Here is a 24,637-nt window from a genome sequence, read left to right as displayed (position 1 = left end):
TGGACACTTTTGGATTGTGTGAGGCCCAATGCATATCTGAGCGCTATGTGACAGGCTCGATGGCACAGCTGTGACCAAAGTGACTAGAGGATAAGGGAGATTTTGAATCTCTGCACACACTTTTGGACACTGGACACTTTTGGATTGTGTGAGGCCCACTGATATCTGAGCGCTATGTGACAGGCTCAATGGCACAGCTGTGACCAAAGTGACTAGAGGATAAGGGAGATTTTGAATCTCTGCACACACTTTTGGACACTGGACACTTTTGGATTGTGTGAGGCCCACTGAATATCTGAGCGCTATGTGACAGGCTCGATGACACAGCTGTGACCAAAGTGACTAGAGGATAAGGGAGATTTTGAATCTCTGCACACACTTTTGGACACTGGATACTTTTGGATTGTGTGAGGCCCACTGATATCTGAGCACTATGTGACAGGCTCGATGGCACAACTGTGACCAAAGTGACTAGAGGATAAGGGAGATTTTGAATCTCTGCACACACTTTTGGACACTGGACACTTTTGGATTGTGTGAGGCCCAATGAATATCTGAGCGCTATGTGACAGGCTCGATGGCACAGCTGTGACCAAAGTGACTAGAGGATAAGGGAGATTTTGAATCTCTGCACACACTTTTGGACACTGGACACTTTTGGATTGTGTGAGGCCCAATGAATATCTGAGCGCTATGTGACAGGCTTGATGGCACAGCTGTGACCAAAGTGACTAGAGGATAAGGGAGATTTTGAATCTCTGCACACACTTTTGGACACTGGACACTTTTGGATTGTGTGAGGCCCAATGCATATCTGAGCGCTATGTGACAGGCTCGATGGCACAGCTGTGACCAAAGTGACTAGAGGATAAGGGAGATTTTGAATCTCTGCACACACTTTTGGACACTGGACACTTTTGGATTGTGTGAGGCCCACTGATATCTGAGCGCTATGTGACAGGCTCGATGGCACAGCTGTGACCAAAGTGACTAGAGGATAAGGGAGATTTTGAATCTCTGCACACACTTTTGGACACTGGACACTTTTGGATTGTGTGAGGCCCACTGATATCTGAGCGCTATGTCACAGGCTCGATGGCACAGCTGTGAACAAAGTGACTAGAGGATAAGGGAGATTTTGAATCTCTGCACACACTTTTGGACACTGGACACTTTTGGATTGTGTGAGGCCCAATGAATATCTGAGCGCTATGTGACAGGCTCGATGGCACAGCTGTGACCAAAGTGACTAGAGGATAAGGGAGATTTTGAATCTCTGCACACACTTTTGGACACTGGACACTTTTGGATTGTGTGAGGCCCAGTGAATATGTGAGCGCTATGTGACAGGCTCGATGGCACAGCTGTGACCAAAGTGACTAGAGGATAAGGGAGATTTTGAATCTCTGCACACACTTTTGGACACTGGACACTTTTGGATTGTGTGAGGCCCAATGAATATCTGAGCGCTATGTCACAGGCTCGATGGCACAGCTGTGACCAAAGTGACTAGAGGATAAGGGAGATTTTGAATCTCTGCACACACTTTTGGACACTGGACACTTTTGGATTGTGTGAGGCCCACTGATATCTGAGCGCTATGTCACAGGCTCGATGGCACAGCTGTGACAAAAGTGACTAGAGGATAAGGGAGATTGGATTGCTTTTAAAAAAGCAGTTTGCGGAGCAGTGGGTAAACAGCAATGCAGGAATGTCAGGAAGCCTTAGAAGGCAGCCCAACAACCAACACCACTGATACACCACAATATAGCCTCCCCTTGCACTGCACACACAGTGACTGGTGTGTTGTGCAGGCCAAATCGCTAGCAGCAGAAGCAGTTTTTTTGTCTTCTTCCCTGCCTAACGCTCTCCCTACAGAATCAGCAACCTCTCCCTATACTGAGATCGGCAGAAGTAAGATGGCGGTCGGCGTGCACGCCCTTTTATACCCCCTGTGACGCCCACCAAAGCAAGCCAATCACTTGCATGCCCTTCTGAAAGATGGTGGTGACCCCTGCCTATGTCATCACGTTGCCCACAGTGTCCGTGGATCCTGATTGGCTGAAAAAGAGCGCAAAACAAACTTTTGAAACGCGACTTTGGCGCGTAAGTCGCCGACCTCGTGGCCGACCTCATCCTAGGGTCGGGTTTTGCTTCATGAAACCCGACTTTGCCAGAAGTCGGCGACTTTTGAATTTTTTCGACCCGTTTCGCTCAACTCTACTGATAAGTGCATTCGCCTGTCAGCTGACAATGCTGACAGGCTGACTCTTATAAAAATGAACAAAGGCTGGATTGGGCCAAGCTTCTGTACACCATCGCATGATAACAGTGTAACATAACCTCCAATACAGCGTCTTTTTTTGGGAGGTCTATTCCCATGCACCTCTTCATACTCACACATGGGTATACGTTTCCTGATTTTGGCTATTTGCTGTTGTCCTCCTCCTTCTCCTCATCCACCACCACCAGATCACCAGAGTGACCGTGGTCCGTGATGCAACACCCACATATTTTTTTATAGGGTTTATGATGCCCGTAAAAATAATTTTTTAGACAGTGTGTTCATGTATACCCCCAGGGGTAAATGTTTGTCATCCCATACACTTAGTACATGGGCATTACAAGTATAGGGGCCCGCTCCTTTCTAATGGGAACATTTTTTCATGAGGCCTTCCTCTACGTCTCTTCAAAGGGGTATTGGGGTGCCTCCAAATTTTGGGCAGCCCAACAATTCACTGCATACGCAAAAACAGTATAGGAGACCCACTGCTTAATAATGGGAACAACAAAGCATAGCCAGCTGATGGCTCTCTCAGAATAGTAATGTCTCATGATGACCCTATAAAAATAGGCTTAGTGACTTTCAGAGTCGCTCCTTCATAAATGAAACAGGATGTGTCTGATGATGTGTCACACACCACAAGGCCAGATAAAGTTGTAAAATGTTACAATGACATTTCCCAGTGAATGCATTTGTCTTGATTGAAAGCAATGCTAAAGTTCAAAAATGCATCAAAAACGCTATGTGTGAACATAGCCCAAGTGGTGGAGGAACATTTTTGTTTTTGACTATTTATTTTGCCTTATGTACAAGTCATTAATCTGGAGGGGATGTTCCTTAACATATTTCCCAGGAAAATCCATTTTGGCTTAGTTTTTGTATGTTTTTTTGTGAGTCTGTAAAAGTGGTGTAAGACTCTGACAACATTGTTCACAGCAGTGACCTGGGAGTGAGAAATGCTTCCCCATGATGTTCCCATGTCATTTGAGCAGTGTTCCCATCGATTTTGGCAATTTCTAGTCCTTCTGCAGACTGCCGGGGACATTGGAAAAAGGCTCGAGTTTCACATAGACTTACATTGGGCTCGTTGCTCGGGTTGAGGACCCAAGCATTCCAATTTGCTCAACCTGAACAACGAGCACCGGAGCATTTTAGTGCTCGGCCATCACTAATATTTACCTCCAGATCATTTAACAAGGGGGGTTGTGACATTTAGTGTCTTGCGGGGATCCATAGTGATCTAAAGTTCGAAGCAAAAGATACTTTACAATATTAATGTAATAATGAATATTTCTAGAACTTCCCAGACACAGGTTCTGACTTTACATCATACGTGTAGTAGGTGACCGTCACATTTGCCATCCTTCCCATTCGACTTGACACCGGCTTAGCCCTCACTTTCCTGAAGCCCATGTTCAGGTAGAGCTGATGAGCGCCATGTTGTATGGTTGACGTGTTTAAAGTCACATGTTTGTATCCTCGCTGCCGAGCAAAGTCAATGACGTGTCTGCACAGACTCGTGGCGATGCCCTTGTGCCGCTGATCCTTAGCTACTGACAAACGTCTTAAAACCACGTCATGGGGGGAATCTTCCACAGGTTGGACGCCCACCATGCCAACAACCCGACCATTGACTTCTGCCACCCAAAAGCAGGCGTTCTTTCTTAGCATGTAGGACTCTTCTATGTTTTGTAAGTCTGTCTGGTAAGTTTTCTTTATACCCCTATGGAAGGCAAATAGTATGGCGAGACGACCTCCGGCCAAAAGAGCCACCACCACCAACAGAGACACGAAGAAGGATCTGAAGAACAAGTAGAAGGTAAAGAACGACACTAAGATGACCATGTGAACCTGACGAAGACTCAACAAGTAAAAGCTGGTGCTGGAAACATAGTCCATCATCCCTTCTGCAAATAATGCACGCACATCGTCATAGTCTGTGCTCTCATAAGTTCTTATCAAGACGCCCGCCATCATCTTCTGCTGGGAGGGCTGCAATAAGAGAAGGCATAGCGAACAGTCAGTACAGTATGTACTCAATACAAGACCGGTATAAAACGGGTGGTGGCATCCATCACGGGTCAGCGCTATGGAGGCTGAATATCCACAATATGGAGAAAAGTATTGGGCTGCTCTTCATAATCATGGGATCCTGACCTCCCTTTCAGATGAATTGCCCCCTGGTGTATTATCTCTGGCCCTCAGCACTGGTGTATAACCTCCGGCCCTCGCCCCCAGTGAATAACCTCCGGCCCTCACCCACAGTGTATAGCCTCTGGCCCTCGCCCCTGGTGTATAACCTCCGGCCCTCGCCCACGGTGTATAACCTTCGGCACCAGCCCCCGGTGAATAACCTCTGGCATTCCCCCCGATGTACCGTATAACCTCCACCCCTCGCCCCAGGTGTACAACCTCTGTCCCTCCCCAAACGTGTATAACATCAACCCCTCACTCCCGTGTATATAACCTCCACCCCTCACCCCCGGTATATAACCTTTGGCCCAAGCTCCTGGTGTATAACCTCCGACCCTTGCGCCCGGTGTATAACCTCCACCCCTCACCCCTGGTGTATAACCTCCACCCCTCGCCCCTGGTGTATAACCTCCATCCCTCGCCCCTGGTGTATAACCTCCATCCCTTGCCCGTGGTGTATAATATCTGGCCCTCACACCCCGGTGTATAAACTGTGACCCTCACTCCTTGTGTATAACCTCTGACTCTCACCCCTGGTGTATAACCCCTGACTCTCACCCCTGGTATATAACCTTCTGCCCTCATTCTTGATGTATAACCTCTGTCCCCCGATACGCCGCCTGCCATTACTGCCATGTGACAGAGCGGCTGGTGGGCAGAGCTCCCTGATACCAGCACGGTCCTGTAATAGGAGTCAAAAGGGGAACAAGTCCGTCAATGACATTTCTTCTTCCTGAATCTCCCTCATCACCTGAGAAGTGGAAGGAACTGCAGCCACAAACTGGAGACTCCGTAACGTAACAGAGCAGAGAGCCGAGTGCTGAGGACGGGAAATGTCACCATCACTCTACTCACCCCACAACTGTAGGAAACAGAGATAAAGAGAAGCTGGAGGAATCATAGAGAGAAAGAGAGAAGCTGGAGGAATCACAGAGAGAGAGAAGCTGGAGGAATCACAGAGAGGGGAGCCGAGTGCTGAGGATGGGAAATATCACCATTGCTCTACTAACCCCACAACTGCAGGAAACACAGAGAGAAAAAGAGAAGATGGAGGAACCACAGAGACAGAGAGGAGCTGGAGGAATCTCAAAAAGAAATAGAGCAGCTGGAGGAATCATTGAGATAAAAAAGGAGTCAAAATAAAAGAAACTAAAATAAAAAAAAGAACTGGATAAAGGAGGAGCCAAAAATAAAGGGAGAAGCTTAAATAAAAGGAGAAAAAAGGAGGGGCCAAAATAAAAGGCGACTAAAATGAAAGAAGCCTAAAAAAAGGAGAGACAAATTAAAAGAGAGAAGCAAATTAAAGGGAGTAGCCTCAATAAGAGGAAAAGGGACTGCTAGCAGTAACTGGTGGCTATTACTGCTCTCTCAGGACTATGAATGGGCAAATTTGCTCGATTTTAGCCAGGAAATTCTATTTGAATGAGCCCTAATTACAGACCCCAAAGTACAATAAGAGGATAATCTGGGAAGGAGATAAAATACAATACAATGTCCTCCTGACCTCGCCCCGCTGCTGTCGTTGCCTCTGGAGATCCCCAGCCGTCCTGCGCTTCCTCCTGGAGGCACCTGCTCCAGCTCATCCTTTCTTCACCGGTGTTTTTGACGCCACTGACTAGGCCTCAGCACATCGTGACGTCATGATATTATACCTATGTCGCCGCATGTACCACAATGTCATAATGTGCATCAAGACCTAATAGGTGGCCTGACAAAATGTCACAGAGGACTAAAGAGAAAACCAGAGCGGGTGCCTAAAGGAATGAGCGGAGGACGGGCAGGAGGCGGCAGCAGGGGCAGCTCAGGGTGGGTGACGAGGATATATTTTATAGCTTTTGTGTTCCATATGAATCCAGGAAAATGTAATCCCAAAAAAGCCGCAAATTTTGGGTAATTTTAACCTCATTTGATTAATTAAGAATTGATTCGTTCGTCCTCGTTCAGAACTGGCCTCACTTTCCGAGAAGCCTGAAAGGTTGATCTTCTAGGACTGTTGGGTGACAACAACACAGGGAAGATCTTATGGCTGTGCCCAGTTGTCACTCAATTCCGGCCACAAACATAAGTTCTTGCAGCAGAAGGCGATGGCGGCTCTCAAGACTGACAGATAGGAGGGGGAAGAGTCCTGATTACCAGACCCACCTGTGGACATTGGAGGTGATCGTCTTCTCCCGACTCTTCGTGTAGACACTGAAGTCACATGTCGTCCTAATCATAATAACCTGCCGACTCCACCTCCACCGCTGAGGATACGGAACAGTGTTATCTACAGACAAGACAGGGTGAAAGGTCTAACACGGGGGATGGTGGGATTCCTGCCCAGAAGTGCTGAACGCTTCCACACCCATTAACTCTTTTAGAACCTCTGGTAGATAAGACAATTTCTACACCTCACGTATTAATACCTCATCTCTATAAATGCCCTGAGAGCTGACAACCGAAGAATATAAGGGCGTATTAGCTGCAGTAACCCACTCAGAAGCTTCTTCATGCAACTCTGATGCACAGTGATGAGTTAGGAACCTGGAGGGAAAGAGGAGCCCGGAGAGGACAGGGGAGCCCGGAGAGGTCAGGGGAGCCCGGAGAGGTCAGGGGAGCCCGGAGAGGTCAGGGGAGCCCGGAGAGGTCAGGGGAGCCCGGAGAGGTCAGGGGAGCCCGGAGAGGACAGGGGAGCCCGGAGAGGACAGGGGAGCCCGGAGAGGTCAGGGGAGCCCGGAGAGGTCAGGGGAGCCCGGAGAGGACAGGGGAGCCCGGAGAGGTCAGGGGAGCCCGGAGAGGTCAGTGGAGCCCGGAGAGGTCAGGGGAGCCCGGAGAGGACAGAGGAGCCCGGAGAGGACAGAGGAGCCCGGAGAGGACAGGGGAGACCGGAGAGGACAGGGGAGACCGGAGAGGACAGGGGAGACCGGAGATGACAGAGGAGCCCATAGAAGACCGATGAGCCCATAGAGGACAGGGGAGCCCGGAGAGGACAGAGGAGCCCGGAGAGGACAGGGGAGACCGGAGAGGACAGGGGAGACCGGAGAGGACAGGGGAGACCGGAGAGGACAGGGGAGACCGGAGATGACAGAGGAGCCCATAGAAGACCGATGAGCCCATAGAGGACAGGGGAGCCCGGAGAGGACAGAGGAGCCCGGAGAGGACAGAGGAGCCCGGAGAGGACAGGGGAGCCCGGAGAGGACAGGGGAGACCGGAGAGGACAGGGGAGACCGGAGAGGACAGGGGAGACCGGAGAGGACAGGGGAGACCGGAGAGGACAGGGGAGACCGGAGAGGACAGGGGAGACCGGAGAGGACAGGGGAGACCGGAGATGACAGAGGAGCCCATAGAAGACCGATGAGCCCATAGAGGACAGGGGAGCCCGGAGAGGACAGGGGAGCCCGGAGAGGACAGGGGAGCCCGGAGAGGACAGGGGAGCCCGGAGAGGACAGGGGAGCCCGGAGAGGACAGGGGAGCCCGGAGAGGTCAGGGGAGCCCGGAGAGGACAGGGGAGACCGGAGAGGACAGGGGAGACCGGAGAGGACAGGGGAGACCGGAGAGGACAGGGGAGACCGGAGAGGACAGGGGAGACCGGAGAGGACAGGGGAGACCGGAGAGGACAGGGGAGACCGGAGAGGACAGGGGAGACCGGAGAGGACAGGGGAGACCGGAGAGGACAGGGGAGACCGGAGATGACAGAGGAGCCCGGAGAGGACAGGGGAGCCCGGAGAGGACAGGGGAGACCGGAGAGGACAGGGGAGCCCGGAGAGGACAGGGGAGCCCGGAGATGACACAGGAGCCCAAAGATGACAGAGGAGCCCATAGAAGACCGGAGTCCACAGAGGACAGGGGAGCCCGGAGAGGACAGGGGAGCCCGGAGAGGACAGGGGAGCCCGGAGACGACAGGGGAGCCCGGAGAGGACAGGGGAGCCCGGAGAGGACAGGGGAGCCCGGAGAGGACAGGGAAGCCCGGAGAGGACAGGGGAGACCGGAGAGGACAGGGGAGCCCGGAGATGACAGAGGAGCCCATAGAAGACCGATGAGCCCATAGAGGACAGGGGAGCCCGGAGAGGACAGGGGAGCCCGGAGAGGACAGGGGAGCCCGGAGAGGACAGGGGAGCCCGGAGAGGACAGGGGAGCCCGGAGAGGACAGGGGAGCCCGGAGAGGACAGGGGAGCCCGGAGAGGACAGGGGAGCCCGGAGAGGACAGGGGAGCCCGGAGAAGACAGGGGAGCCCGGAGAGGACAGGGAAGCCCGGAGAGGACAGGGGAGCCCGGAGAAGACAGGGGAGCCCGGATAAGACAGGACAAGAGGACCCTGGAGAGAAGAGCCTGGGGAGGACAGAGGAGACTGGGAAGGACAGGGGAGCCAGGAGACGACAGGGGAGCCTGGCGAGGACAGGGCACCCTGGGGAGGAGAAAGGAGCCTGGGGAGGACAGGAGAGCCTGGAAAGGACAGAGTAGCCTGGAGAAGACAGGGGAGCCTGGCTAGAACAGAGGAGCCTGGGGAGGACAGGGGAACCTGGGGAGGACAGAAGACCCTTGAGAGGACAGAGGAGCTTGGGAGGACAGAGGAGCCTGGAGAGGGCAGAGGAGCCTGGAGAGGACAAGGAACCATGGGGAGGACAGGAGAGCCTGGTAAGGACAAAGTAGCCTGGGGAGTACAGAGGAGCCTGGGGAGGAAAAAGGACCCTGGAGAGAAGAGCCTGGGGAGGACAGAGGAGCCTGGAAGGACAGATGAGCCTTGGGAGGACAGGGGAACCTGGAAAGGACCCAGGAGAGAAGAGCCTGGGGAGAATAGAGGAGCCTGGGGAGGCCAGGTGAGCCTGGGGAGGGCAGAGGACCCTGGCTAGAACAGAGCCTGGGGAGGACAGAAGAAAGTGGAAAAGACTGAGTAGCCTGGAGAGGACAGAGGAGCCTAGGGAGGAGAGGGGAGCCAGGGGAGGAAAGGCGGAACATGGGGAGGACAAATGAGCCTGGAGAGGTCAGGGGAGCCTGGGGAGGACATGGAAGCCTGGAGAGGACAGAGGAATCTGGGACAGGGGGACGGACGACTGAAGAGTCTGGAGGAACCACAAAGCATAGAGAGGATAAAGGAATGTGGAGTAGTCAGAGAGGTGGGGGAGGGTGATAATTGAAGAGTCTGAAGGAACCAGGGAATATGGAGACGACAGAGTAGTCTGGAGACATCAGTCTTGAGAAACCTACAGAAGACTCTCGATTCTTTATGGCAGTTGTCCACACAGGATACACACCACACTAAGCCTACGTCACGTGTACTGAGCATTTAAGAAAGAAAACCTGGGTGTGAAGTCATCAGTGGTGTCTTTGGATCACTTTGTTCTCCATCAGAAGCTGATGACACTCAAGACAAACCTCGAGCTTCTAATACACATATCTTACTGAGGTTCATCAGAAATATAGAGGGTCCTCCGATGTGAAACAACTCACCCATGGGTATCCAGCTGATATGCTGCTCCTCACAGATGAGAGCTCTCAGCCTTCATGGTTATGGAGAAGCCAGCGATCATGGGTGTTGGTGGGATCTGCAATCTCTGTATATATCAGAGAAATGATCTGACAACACTAAAAGCAGAACTTAGGAGAGATTTTCCCAAGAAAGTAAGTTATTCCCTATTGATAGGACCCCAGCGATCCTGAGAAAGGGGCTCAATCTTTGCGGCTGCTGGAAGAAGCCACTGCTTACCGTTTTTGGGATCTTTGGGGTTCAGTTGGACCTCCAAAGATCAGTAAGTTACGTCTATTCTATGGCTGGAAAAAACGCATTATATAAGAAAACCCCTTATATTCATAGCATAAAATATGAAGACAAAACCAACAGATATACAGTGGATCCAAAGCTGGACACTATGAGAAAAGGGCGATCAACTCTCTGGAGGTAAATTTCTGCCTTTCATCGTGCTCATCTTATAGAATGTAATGTATTAATGTCTCATTACTAGAGTTGAGCGAAACAGGTCGGCCAGATTCATGTCGCCGACTTATGCTAAAGTCAGGTTTCGCCGACCGAAACCCGACCATAGCGTGAGGTCGGCCATGCAGTCGTCGACCCGAGCGACAAAGTCGCGTTTCCTATAATGTTTGCAGGCACCTTTTCTCAGCCAATGAGCAAGGGCGCACACTGTGGGCAACGAGATGACATGTGTAGGAGAGAGTTTTCACGCACTTTAAAAAAGCTGTCCGGCATGTAGGTGTGTTTACTGTCCTCCACTCCCTGCCGACTTTGCTTCCCCATTGACTTGCATTGGGTTTCGTGTTTCAATCGGACCGTCGACTTTTCACAATAGTCGGCCGATTTCGTTCGACTCGACTTTTGAGAAAGTAGGGTTTCATGAAACCCGACTCTACCCTAAAAAAGGCAAAGTCGCTCATCTCTACTCATTTTACATGATTTCTGCATTTCTGGTCATGATCGTGGTGGTCCTGTTCTTGCTTCCATTCTCAGAGCATTGGTGTTCATGGTCCTGCCTCCATCCTCATAGCATTGATCTTCATATGACCCTGAATTCATCGCGTGACACCACCATTAACCATTTCAGACTCCGCTCAACACACAGGATATTTTTTATTGATAAGTTTTTACTAACATCAGTTACGACTGTGGAAAATAAAATCTGTGCTCAGAAGTGTCATCCGCCCTCAGCTGTGATGGGATCATGGGGACCTCATCACTTATATGAGGTGAACCGCGTCGCCCGCCATATTGCCGGACTTTCTGTACTTTGCCTTCAAGCAATGGTATTATTGGTTGGTATCAGTCCAGCATTCGGTCCATGAGACGTCTCTGTCCCACTAGTCTTTAATCTGATATTCATAGGTCTGGATGGAGAAATTGGTGAATCTTCCAATCAGTGATGGAACGATCTTCACATCTGTTTTTTCGAAGCCTAATTTTTCATACAATTTATGAGCAGCGACTTGTATCATTGACGTTTCCAGAGTCACCATAACCGCCTATAGTACCCTGCAGTGCCCAAGAAGGACTTCACCTGTTTCTTGGTCCTGGGGGTGGGCCAGGACGCGACTGCGTCCACCTTTTCCGGGTGTTGGTGGAATCTGCAATCTCTGTGTAAATCAGAGAAATGATCTTATAAACACTAAAAGCAGAACTCAGGGAGATTTTCCCAAGACAGTAGTTATTCCCTATTGAGAGGACCCCCAGAGATCTTGAGAAGGGGGCTGACCCATTTTTGGGATCTTTGGGGTTTGCAGTCGGAGCTCCTACGATCAGTACGTTACCTCTATTCTATGGTTGGAAAAAACATATATTAAGAAAACAATGTTACACAAATGCCCAAGATATCATAAACAACAATGAGATTAACTTATGAGATAGAACATAATAACACCAAAGAAAGAACAGACAAAGCTCTGAGTATAATCCTTAAAATAGTTTTTATTAAAGTTGAATAAAGTCAGCAACAGGTAAAAACAGAGACCACTGTGCAATGTGCAAAAAGATTGATCAACTAAAGTGCATAGTGCAGCACAATAACTAAGTCAGCCATACACAATAGCTGAAAATAGTAAGAACAAAATTAAAAAATGGAGTCCGCCTAATAAATGCACAGGTTAAACCACCTGCTAAGACCTAACACAGAGTGACTGGCTAAACCCAGGCATAATAGTGGCCGGCAGAGAGAGATCTCTAAACGGAGTAAATCACGTGCATAGGAGGAAATACTACACCAAGAAAAAAAGTCAAAAAGGCTTATTAAATAATAGTGTACTTACAGCAGAAGTGTCAGTCTGGATGGTCACCGTCGCCCCAACGCACGTTTCGTCAGAACTTCATCAGGAGGCCCTGTAGTGGTCTCTGTTTTCACCTGTCTCTGAGTTTATTCAACTTTAATAAAAACTATTTTAAGGATTATACTGTGAGTTTTTTTCTGCTCTTTCTTTGGTGCTATTATATTAAGAAAACACCTTATATTCATAACATAAAATATGAAGACAAAACCAACAGATATACAGAGGATCCAGAGCTGGACACTATGAGCAAAGGGCGATCAACTCTCTGGAGGCAAATTTCTGCCTTTTATCATGTTCATCTTATAGAATGTAATGTATTAATGTCTCAATCATTTTACACGATTTCTGGATTTTTGGTCATGATCGCACCGGTGATGGTCCTGTTGTTGCCACCATCATCATAGGATTGGTCTCCAAGATCCCTCCTCCATCCTCATAGCAATAGTCTCCATTGTCCCTTCTCCATCCTCTTAGTAATGGTGTTCATGGTCCTGTTGTTGCCTCCATCCTCATAGCTTTGGTGTTCATGGTCCTGCCTCCATCCTCCTAGCATTGATCTACATTGTCCCTCCTCCATACTCATAACATTCGTCTTCATGGTCCTGCCTCCATCCTCATTGCACTGATCTTCATGGTCCTGCCTCCATCCTCATAGCATTGTACTTCATGGTCCTGCCTCCATCCTCATAGCATTGGTCTTCATGGTCCTGCCTCCATCCTAATAGCATTGGTCTTCATGGTCCTGCCTCCATCCTCAGAGCATTGGTCTTCATGGTCCTGCCTCCATCCTCATAGCATTGGTCTTCATGGGCCTGTCTCCATCCTCAGAGCATTGGTCTTCATGGACCTGCCTCCATCCTCATAGCATTGGGCTTTATGGTCCTGCCTCCATCCTCACAGCATTGGTCTTCATGGACCTGCCTCTATCCTCATAGCATTGGGCTTCATGGTCCTGCCTCCATCCTCATAGCATTGGTCTTCATGGTCCTGCCTCCATCCTCATAGCATTGGTCTTCATGGTCCTGCCTCCATCCTCAGAGCATTGGTCTTCATGGTCCTGCCTCCATCCTCATAGCATTGGTCTTCATGGTCCTGCCTCCATCCTTACAGCATTGGTCTTCATGGTCCTGCATCCATCCTCAGAGCATTGGTCTTCATGGTCCTGCCTCCATCCTCAGAGCATTGGTCTTCATATGACCCTGAAGTCATCACGTGTCACCACCATTAACCATTTCAGACTCTGCTCAACACACAGAATATTTTTTTATTGGTATTTAATAACATTTACCACTGTGGAAAATAAAACCTGTGCTCAGAAGTGTCATCTGCCCTCAGCTGTGATGGGACCATGGGGACCTCATCACTTATATGAGGGGGCAAATAATGCAATAATGTGATAGAAAAATCCACAAGTCCATCTGAACTGCGTCGGCAGCCATATTGCCGACTTTCTGTACTTTGCCTTCATGCAATGGTATTATTGGTTGGTATCAGTCCAGCGTTCGGTCCATGAGACGTCTCTGTCCCACTAGTCTCTAATCCGATATTCATAGGTCAGGATGGAGAAATTGGCGAATCTTCCAATCAGTGATGGAACAACCTTCACATCTGTTTTTTCAAAGCCTAATTTTTCATACAATTTATGAGCAGCGACTTGTATCATTGACGTTTCCAGAGTCACCATTTTGTAGCCACGTTGTCGAGTGAAGTCCATGACCTTCTGGCACAAAGCGCTGGCGATTCCTAGATGTCTTTTGTCCTTAGCCACTGACAGCCGTCTCAACACCATGACTTCAGTAGAGTGGGGGGCTGACTGGACGCCCACCATGCCTATGACCCTGCCATTATTCTCCACCACCCAGAAACAAGAGTTGTTACTTGACATGTAGGACTCCTCAATGTCAAGCAAGTCTTCTCTCTGACACTTGTCCACATACTGGTGGTACTCGGAGGTCAGTAAGCGCCGTCCCGCAGTGAACACAATGGCCAGGCTTACTAGAGAGAGCAGGTAGGACCTGGAGATTAGGAGCAGGGTGATGAAGGATATGAAGAGCACAAACTGGCCCCGGGGAAGCTTCAGCAAGTAGGCACAAGTGGCCGGGATGTGCTCCACCATGCCTTCAGAAAACAGCATACGGACGGCATTGTAGTCCCGGTTCTTGTACACTCGTATGGTGTAATCAGCCATGGTCCGACAGTGCTATACGTGGAAGAACCTGTGGAGACAGAAGACAGGTAGGAGAACCTCAATCTCAGACTTATATGTACCTTCATGATGAAATTATGTAATACTTACACAATGCTGAGCATAAATGAGTACACCCCCTATCAATAACTCCTCCATCTAATGTGTGTGACCTCCAAGATGTGTGAGGAGGCACCGAACCTTCTCTGCCTGGAGGGTACAAGGTGGCGACATATTACAGTATCCATCTTTCTCCATCTCCAGCACGAGCTCTAGAGCCTGGATGCCGGATGGAGAGGGATGACAACTTGTCTCCAGAACTTCCCATAGGGGTCTGGTTGTCAGGAGACATTTGGCCACTGAGTCATTTGGGAAAATGCCGTCTACTGAGGGCCGGAGTGACGGCGGCATCTTCTGTCACTATAGAGCAGCACATCTGTGACTTCATGATGCCATCAATGACATGCAGCCCCTGACACCGGCAGTTCATGAGCCCCCCCGACACCAGCAGTTCATGTGCCCCCCCAACACCAGCAGGGATCATGTGTCCCCCCGACACCAGCAGCTCATGTGCCCCCCGACAACGGTAGCTCATGTGCCCCCCCCCCCCCCCCCGACACCAGCGGCTCATGTGCCCCCCCCCGACATCAGCAGCTCATGTGCCCCCTGACACCAGCAGCTCAAGTCCCCCCGACACCAGCGGCTCATGTGCCCCCACCAAAACCAGCAGCTCATGTGCCCCCCCCGACACCAGCGGCTCATGTGCCCCCCCCCCCCCCCCCGACACCGGCAGCTCATGTGCCCCCCCCGACACCAGCAGCTCATGTGCCCCCCTGACACCAGCAGCTCATGTGCCCCCCGACACCAGTGGCTCATGTGCCCCCTCGACATCAGCAGCTCATGTGCCCCCCGACACCAGTGGCTCATGCGCCCCCCCTGACATCAGTGGCTCATGTGCCCCCCCGACATCGGCGGCTCATGTGCCCCCCGACACCGGCGGCTCTTGTGCCCCTTGACACCAGCGGCTCATGTGCCCCCCGACACCAGCGGCTCATGTGCCCCCCGACACCAGCGGCTCATGTGCCCCCCGACACCAGCGGCTCATGTGCCCCCCGACAACAGCAGCTCATGTGCCCCCGACACCAACAGCTCATGTGCCCCCCGACACCAACAGCTCATGTGCCCCCCGACACCAGCAGCTCATGTGCCCCCCCGACACCAGCAGCTCATGTGCCCCCCCGACACCAGCAGATCATGTGTCCCCCGACACCAGCAGCTCATGTGCCCCCCCGACACCAACAGCTCTTGTGCCCCCCGACACCAGCAGCACATGTGTCCCCCGACACAAGCAGATCATGTGTCCCCCGACACCAGCAGATCATGTGTCCCCCGACACCAGCAGATTATATGTCCCCCCGTAAGGACACTACCACCAGGTCTCACTGGAGTCATCAGGCATTTTTTCATCCTCACCTATGTCATGTCATTTCTCTTGGTCTCACCCCCCGGAGCAGAGACCCAATGTCTCCATATTTCTCACCCTGGCCCCGGCACATTGTAGGAGGCTTTTTTGGGTCTGGGCTTTAGGAGCAGTGTCTCAGTGGACGCCCCCCATGCTGTTGCTCCTCTGCAGTGTGCTCAGGATAGTGTTCCCCGGCTCGGCTTTCCACTTCTTTAGATAATGGCAGGGAGCTTACAGATGGATTTTCTTCGCCCTTCTCACCAGAAGACTCTCCTCTTAGGTGGTCAATTTCATGGTCGCTTGACCACCTCGGTGAGATTCTGCAGCTCCAGCTTTCTTACATTTTCTATCTCTTTTGCTCCAGTATCTGACTGATCAGTAAGGTTTCGCTGATCTTCTAGTAGCCTTCACCTTTCTTGTGTACAATGAGAAATGATTTTTCTTTCTCAGGCTTTGTGACATTTCTCTTCCCTGTGGTGCCATTGCTGACAGTATGAAATGGTAAAAGGTTTTCTTTTTCAGTGTCACCCTCTTATGGTCGCCCATGTTCTGGACACCAGTGTAATGAAGAATACCGATCTGCGGGGACATTCTTGCTTAATTAGAATTTTGGAGTCTAAACTTTATCTCTTCTGCTAAGACTTTCATTGGGGTGTACTCATTTTTGCAACATTGTCTGGAATCAATTTGTTAGTAAAATTTCTTCTTGGGGTCCAAAATAACAAATAGTGTTTGCAATCAATGGCCGACATTTGTGGGAGTATTCTGTAGTATTGTATCCCAGAGAAAATGTGGAACTAATGGCTTTCTAAAAATTCTGTTCGGGTGTACTCATTTATGCTGAGCACTGTATGTGGAAAGCTGAGGAGAATGTTCCTGGTATACTGGCCATGATGAAAATCATACAAAAGTAAGGAGCCATGAGTAAATCAGGATGGATCTCGGAAGATCTACCTCATCATGGAAGGAGGAGAAGAAGTGGAAGATCATGAAATGGCAGAGGACAGAAAGAAAAGGCGAAGGAGGACACAATGAGAAGGCGGAGGAGGACAGAACGAGAAGGCAGAGGACACAATGAGAAGGCGGAGGAGGGCAGAAAGAAAAGGCGGAGGAGGACAGAACGAGAAGGCGGAGGACACAATGAGAAGGCGGAGGAGGGCAGAAAGAAAAGGCGGAGGACGACAGAACGATAAGGCGGAGGACGACAGAACGATAAGGCGGAGGACGACAGAACGATAAGGCGGAGGACGACAGAACGATAAGGCGGAGGACGACAGAACGATAAGGCGGAGGACGACAGAACGATAAGGCGGAGGACGACAGAACGATAAGGCGGAGGACGACAGAACGATAAGGCGGAGGACGACAGAACGATAAGGCGGAGGACGACAGAACGATAAGGCGGAGGACGACAGAACGATAAGGCGGAGGACGACAGAACGATAAGGCGGAGGACGACAGAACGATAAGGCGGAGGACGACAGAACGATAAGGCGGAGGACGACAGAACGATAAGGCGGAGGACGACAGAACGATAAGGCGGAGGACGACAGAACGATAAGGCGGAGGACGACAGAACGATAAGGCGGAGGACGACAGAACGATAAGGCGGAGGACGACAGAACGATAAGGCGGAGGACGACAGAACGATAAGGCGGAGGACGACAGAACGATAAGGCGGAGGACGACAGAACGATAAGGCGGAGGACGACAGAACGATAAGGCGGAGGACGACAGAACGATAAGGCGGAGGACGACAGAACGATAAGGCGGAGGACGACAGAACGATAAGGCGGAGGACGACAGAACGATAAGGCGGAGGACGACAGAACGATAAGGCGGAGGACGACAGAACGATAAGGCGGAGGACGACAGAACGATAAGGCGGAGGACGACAGAACGATAAGGCGGAGGACGACAGAACGATAAGGCGGAGGACGACACAATGAGAAGGCGGAGGAGGACAGAATGAGAAGGCGAAGGAGGACAGAATGAGAAGGCGAAGGAGGACAGAATGAGAAGGCGGAGGAGGACAGAATGAGAAGGCGGAGGAGGACAGAATGAGAAGGCGGAGGAGGACAGAATGAGAAGGCGGAGGAGGACAGAATGAGAAGGCGGCGGAGGACACAATGAGAAGGCGGCGTAGGACACAATGAGAAGGCGGCGGAGGACACAATGAGAAGGCGGCGGAGGACACAATGAGAAGGCGGCGGAGGACACAATGAGAAGGCGGCGGAGGACACAATGAGAAGGCGGCGGAGGACACAATGAGAAGGCGGAGGACACAATGAGAAGGCGGAGGACACAATGAGAAGGCGGAGGACACAATGAGAAGGCGGAGGACACAATGAGAAGGCGGAGGACACAATGAGAAGGCGGAGGAGGGCAGAAAGAAAAGGCGAAGGAGGACAGAATGAGAAGGCGGAGGAGGACAGAATGAGAAGGCGGAGGAGGACAGAATGAGAAGGCGGAGGAGGACAGAATGAGAAGGCGGAGGAGGACAGAATGAGAAGGCGGAGGAGGACAGAATGAGAAGGCGGAGGAGGACAGAATGAGAAGGCGGAGGAGGACAGAATGAGAAGGCGGAGGAGGACAGAATGAGAAGGCGGAGGAGGACAGAATGAGAAGGCGGAGGAGGACAGAATGAGAAGGCGGAGGAGGACAGAATGAGAAGGCGGAGGAGGACAGAATGAGAAGGCGGCGGAGGACACAATGAGAAGGCGGCGTAGGACACAATGAGAAGGCGGCGTAGGACACAATGAGAAGGCGGCGGAGGACACAATGAGAAGGCGGCGGAGGACACAATGAGAAGGCGGAGGACACAATGAGAAGGCGGAGGACACAATGAGAAGGCGGAGGACACAATGAGAAGGCGGAGGACACAATGAGAAGGCGGAGGACACAATGAGAAGGCGGAGGACAGAATGAGAAGGCGGAGGAGGGCAGAAAGAAAAGGCGAAGGAGGACAGAATGAGAAGGCGGAGGAGGACAGAATGAGAAGGCGGAGGAGGACAGAATGAGAAGGCGGAGGAGGACAGAATGAGAAGGCGGAGGAGGACAGAATGAGAAGGCGGAGGAGGACAGAATGAGAAGGCGGAGGAGGACAGAATGAGAAGGCGGAGGAGGACAGAATGAGAAGGCGGAGGAGGACACAATGAGAAGGCGGAGGAGGACACAATGAGAAGGCGGAGGAGGACACAATGAGAAGGCGGAGGAGGACACAATGAGAAGGCGGAGGAGGACACAATGAGAAGGCGGAGGAGGACACAATGAGAAGGCGGAGGAGGACAGAATGAGAAGGCGGAGGAGGACACAATGAGAAGGCGGAGGAGGACAGAATGAGAAGGCGGAGGAGGACAGAATGAGAAGGCGGAGGAGGACAGAATGAGAAGGCGGAGGAGGACAGAATGAGAAGGCGGAGGAGGACAGAATGAGAAGGCGGAGGAGGACAGAATGAGAAGGCGGAGGAGGACAGAATGAGAAGGCGGAGGAGGACAGAATGAGAAGGCGGAGGAGGACAGAATGAGAAGGCGGAGGACAGAATGAGAAGGCGGAGGAGGACAGAATGAGAAGGCGGAGGAGGACAGAATGAGAAGGCGGAGGAGGACAGAATGAGAAGGCGGAGGAGGACACAATGAGAAGGCGGAGGAGGACACAATGAGAAGGCGGAGGAGGACACAATGAGAAGGCGGAGGAGGACACAATGAGAAGGCGGAGGAGGACACAATGAGAAGGCGGAGGAGGACACAATGAGAAGGCGGAGGAGGACACAATGAGAAGGCGGAGGAGGACACAATGAGAAGGCGGAGGAGGACACAATGAGAAGGCGGAGGAGGACACAATGAGAAGGCGGAGGAGGACACAATGAGAAGGCGGAGGAGGACACAATGAGAAGGCGGAGGAGGACACAATGAGAAGGCGGAGGAGGACACAATGAGAAGGCGGAGGAGGACACAATGAGAAGGCGGAGGAGGACACAATGAGAAGGCGGAGGAGGACACAATGAGAAGGCGGAGGAGGACACAATGAGAAGGCGGAGGAGGACACAATGAGAAGGCGGAGGAGGACACAATGAGAAGGCGGAGGAGGACACAATGAGAAGGCGGAGGAGGACACAATGAGAAGGCGGAGGAGGACACAATGAGAAGGCGGAGGAGGACACAATGAGAAGACGGAGGAGGACACAATGAGAAGGCGGAGGAGGACACAATGAGAAGGCGGAGGAGGACACAATGAGAAGGCGGAGGACACAATGAGAAGGCGGAGGACACAATGAGAAGGCGGAGGACACAATGAGAAGGCGGAGGACACAATGAGAAGGCGGAGGACACAATGAGAAGGCGGAGGACACAATGAGAAGGCGGAGGACACAATGAGAAGGAAAAAGAAAGAATTACCATAGGAGGAAAGAAATGAATGAGAAAGGGGAGGAATGAAGCAACATGGGAGGAGAAAAGAAAGAAATAAGAAAACAGAAGAAGAGGCGGAAAGAAAAAAAATATAACAAGTGGAAAGAAGAGGAAGGGAGAAGTCAGAAGTAGTATAAGAAAAAAAAAGAAGGGAAATGATTGTGAAGGGGAATGAATGAAAGGAAAAAGAGGAAGAAAGTAGAGGAAAGAAGAAAGATCGTGAACAGGAAAGACAAAGAAGAAGAAAGGAAAGATAAGTAAGAGGAAAGTGTCCCTGTGATCAGGATTGTGCACGGTGTCGTTATACTGATTACACTGACACCTGGTGATGGAATCCGTCTTATGGTTGTTGTGGAATCGCTATTTTCAGTTTTGAGTTAATAATATGCTCGTGCTCTGGGGCGGGGCTGTGGGTGGAGCTTCCTGTGGTGCTCTGATTAGGTATTCATAATGCAGCCTGCTGACAGGTCACTGATCCCTCATTGATCCGCCCCCTAGTTTACATAATGAATATATGTACATACTGGGAAAACCCCCTTCTGCAGGCACCGGCGCTGCAGCAGCTACCGGCGTATATAGAGGTGATCCAATAACTGCACCGCGCAGGTGCCGGCGCCGCCATCTTGGAGGAGGAAATTTTTTTTTCTCTAGCAAGATGGCGCCTGAGTGGTAGCAGCTATCGGATCACCTCCATATACGCCGGCAGCTGCTGCAGCGCAGGCGCCATTCATAGAATCATAGAATCATAGAGTTGGAAGGGACCTCCTGGGCCATCTGGTCCAACCCCCTGCTCAAAGCAGGATTCGCTAAATCATCCCAGTCAGATGTCTGTCCAGCCTCTGTTTGAAGACTTCCATTGAAGGAGAACTCACCACTTCTCGTGGCAGCCTGTTCCACTCATTGATCACTCTAACTGTCAAAAAGTTTTTTCTAATATCTAATCTGTGTCTCCTCCCATTCAGTTTCATCCCATTGCTTCTAGTCTTTCCTTGTGCAAATGAGAATAAAGTTGATCCTTCTACAATGTGACAGCCCTTTAGATATTTGTAGACAGCTATTAAGTCTCCTCTCAGTCTTCTCTTTTGCAAAAATACATTTTCAAATGTATTTTTTTAATGAATATCAGGATTACATTAAACCAATGAATTCCATACACATCACTCCCGCGATCATGCTGCACCGCTGGTGCCACCGCCGAGCCGGCCTGCAGAAGGGGGATTGTATTTTTCCAAGATAGATGTATAAAATACTCATTATGTAAAGTAGGGGGCGGGTCTGTGAGTGACCAGTCAGAAGGCATACTGGTGGATACCTAATCAGAGCACCACATGAAGCTCCGCTCACAGCCCTCACCCCCACAGGCCGCCCACATCCCCCCAACAGGCTGCTCCGGAGCATGAGCAGATCATTACCTGCAAACTGAAAGTCTAGAATCCACAATAACCAGCAGTGAGAGCTAGACCCTGTAGGATCTGGTGGGGGGACCCTGCAGGATCTGGTGGGGGGACCCTGCAGGATCTGGTGGGGGGACCCTGCAGGATCTGGTGGGGGGACCCTGTAGGATCTGATGGGGGGACCCTGCAGGATCTGGTGGGGGGACCCTGCAGGATCTGATGGGGGGACCCTGCAGGATCTGATGGGGGGACCCTGTAGCATCTGATGGGGGGACCCTGCAGGATCTGATGGGGGGACCCTGTAGCATCTGATGGGGGGGACCCTGTAGCATCTGATGGGGGGGACCCTGTAGCATCTGATGGGGGGACCCTGCAGGATCTGATGGGGGGACCCTGCAGGATCTGATGGGGGGACCCTGCAGGATCTGATGGGGGGACCCTGTAGGATCTGATGGGGGGACCCTGCAGGATCTGATGGGGGGACCCTGTAGGATCTGATGGGGGGACCCTGTAGGATCTGATGGGGGGACCCTGCAGGATCTGATGGGGGGACCCTGCAGGATCTGATGGGGGGGACCATGTAGCATCTGATGGGGGGGACCCTGTAGCATCTGATGGGGGGACCCTGCAGGATCTGATGGGGGGACTCTGTAGCATCTGATGGGGGGACCCTGTAGCATCTGATGGGGGGGACCCTGTAGGATCTGATGGGGGGGACCCTGCAGCATCTGATGGGGGGGACCCTGTAGGATCTGATGGGGGGGACCCTGTAGCATCTGATGGGGGGACCCTGTAGCATCTGATGGGGGGGACCCTGTAGGATCTGATGGGGGGGACCCTGTAGGATCTGATGGGGGGGGACTCTGTAGGATCTGATGGGGGGACCCTGTAGCATCTGATGGGGGGGACCCTGTAGCATCTGATGGGGGGGACCCTGCAGCATCTGATGGGGGGGACCCTGTAGGATCTGATGGGGGGGACTCTGTAGGATCTGATGGGGGGACCCTGTAGCATCTGATGGGGGGGACCCTGTAGCATCTGATGGGGGGACCCTGTAGCATCTGATGGGGGGACCCTGCAGGATCTGATGGGGGGACCCTGCAGGATCTGATGGGGGGGACCCTGTAGCATCTGATGGGGGGGACCCTGTAGCATCTGATGGGGGGGACCCTGTAGGATCTGATGGGGGGGACCCTGCAGGATCTGATGGGGGGACTCTGTAGGATCTGATGGGGGGACCCTGTAGGATCTGATGGGGGGACCCTGTAGGATCTGATGGGGGGACCCTGTAGGATCTGATGGGGGGACCCTGTAGGATCTGATGGGGGGACCCTGTAGCATCTGATGGGGGAACCTGTAGCATCTGATGGGGGGACCCTGTAGCATCTGATGGGGGGACCCTGTAGCATCTGATGGGGGGACCCTGCAGGATCTGATGGGGGGACCCTGCAGGATCTGATGGGGGGGGACCCTGTAGCATCTGATGGGGGGGACCCTGTAGCATCTGATGGGGGGGACCCTGTAGCATCTGATGGGGGGACCCTGCAGGATCTGATGGGGGGGACCCTGCAGGATCTGATGGGGGGGACCCTGCAGGATCTGATGGGGGGACTCTGTAGGATCTGGTGGGGGGACTCTGTAGGATCTGGTGGGGGGACCCTGTAGCATCTGATGGGGGGGACCCTGTAGGATCTGATGGGGGGGACCCTGCAGGATCTGATGGGGGGACTCTGTAGGATCTGGTGGGGGGACTCTGTAGGATCTGATGGGGGGACCCTGTAGGATCTGATGGGGGAACCTGTAGCATCTGATGGGGGGACCCTGTAGCATCTGATGGGGGGACCCTGTAGCATCTGATGGGGGGACCCTGCAGGATCTGATGGGGGGACCCTGCAGGATCTGATGGGGGGGGACCCTGTAGCATCTGATGGGGGGGACCCTGTAGCATCTGATGGGGGGGACCCTGTAGGATCTGATGGGGGGACCCTGCAGGATCTGATGGGGGGGACCCTGCAGGATCTGATGGGGGGACTCTGTAGGATCTGGTGGGGGGACTCTGTAGGATCTGGTGGGGGGACCCTGTAGCATCTGATGGGGGGGACCCTGTAGCATCTGATGGGGGGGACCCTGTAGGATCTGATGGGGGGGACCCTGCAGGATCTGATGGGGGGACTCTGTAGGATCTGGTGGGGGGACTCTGTAGGATCTGGTGGGGGGACCCTGTAGCATCTGATGGGGGAACCTGTAGCATCCATGGAAGAAGAGAACAGAGGCACAAACCTGATCTCCTCCCTGTGCAGCCCTGCGCTCCCAGCATGCCCAGCGCGGCCCTCCTCGACCCACAATGCCCCGCACAGTCTTCCGCTCCCAGCATGCCCTGCGCGGCCCTCCTCGACCTACAATGCCCCGCACAGTCTTCCGCTCCCAGCATGCCCTACGCGGCCCTCCTCGACCCACAATGCCCCGCACAGTCTTCCGCTCCCAGCATGCCCTGCGCGGCCCTCCTCGACCCACAATGCCCCGCACAGTCTTCCGCTCCCAGCATGCCCTACGCGGCCCTCCTCGACCCACAATGCCCCGCACAGTCTTCCGCTCCCAGCATGCCCTGCGCGGCCCTCCTCGACCCACAATGCCCCGCACAGTCTTCCGCTCCCAGCATGCCCTGCGCGGCCCTCCTCTACCCACAATGCCCCGCACTAGTCTCAGCCAGGGGGAGAGGAGCACTGTGCGGCCCCCATATACAGTGCGCGTCTCTATACACGTGGCCGGGTGTCGGAGAGCTGCAGCACCGATCACATCTACACCCTGCACAGCCTCATCAGGAGCCCAGCAGGGTTCATACCGACCACCGCACCACTGACCACATCTACACCCTGCACAGCCCCATCAGGAGCCCAGCAGGGATCATACTGACCCACCGCACCACTGACCACATCTACACCCTGCACAGCCTCATCAAGAG

The 24,637-nt window shown here is 52.4% G+C and overlaps 1 protein-coding gene across 1 annotated transcript; it reads right to left on the bottom strand.

Annotated features, from left to right (window-relative positions):
• Positions 1-3,544: 3,544 nt before the first annotated feature.
• On the bottom strand, positions 3,545-24,364 carry LOC141075706 (probable N-acetyltransferase camello). Its single transcript, XM_073562843.1, has 4 exons — positions 23,956-24,364; positions 14,109-14,441; positions 10,100-10,109; positions 3,545-4,267 (listed from the first exon to the last, which is right to left on the bottom strand). The coding sequence occupies exons 2-4, from the start codon at positions 14,411-14,413 to the stop codon at positions 3,578-3,580; spliced, it is 1,005 nt and encodes a 334-aa protein (XP_073418944.1). The 5' UTR covers positions 14,414-14,441; positions 23,956-24,364; the 3' UTR covers positions 3,545-3,577.
• Positions 24,365-24,637: the final 273 nt, after the last annotated feature.

This window comes from Dendrobates tinctorius, unplaced genomic scaffold, assembly GCF_039654945.1.
Source record: "Dendrobates tinctorius isolate UK_male_01 unplaced genomic scaffold, ASM3965494v1 ptg000367l, whole genome shotgun sequence".
Lineage (NCBI taxonomy): Eukaryota > Metazoa > Chordata > Amphibia > Anura > Dendrobatidae > Dendrobates > Dendrobates tinctorius.
The sequence above is the reverse complement of the archived record's forward strand: the minus strand, read 5'-3'. Positions and strand labels throughout refer to the sequence as shown.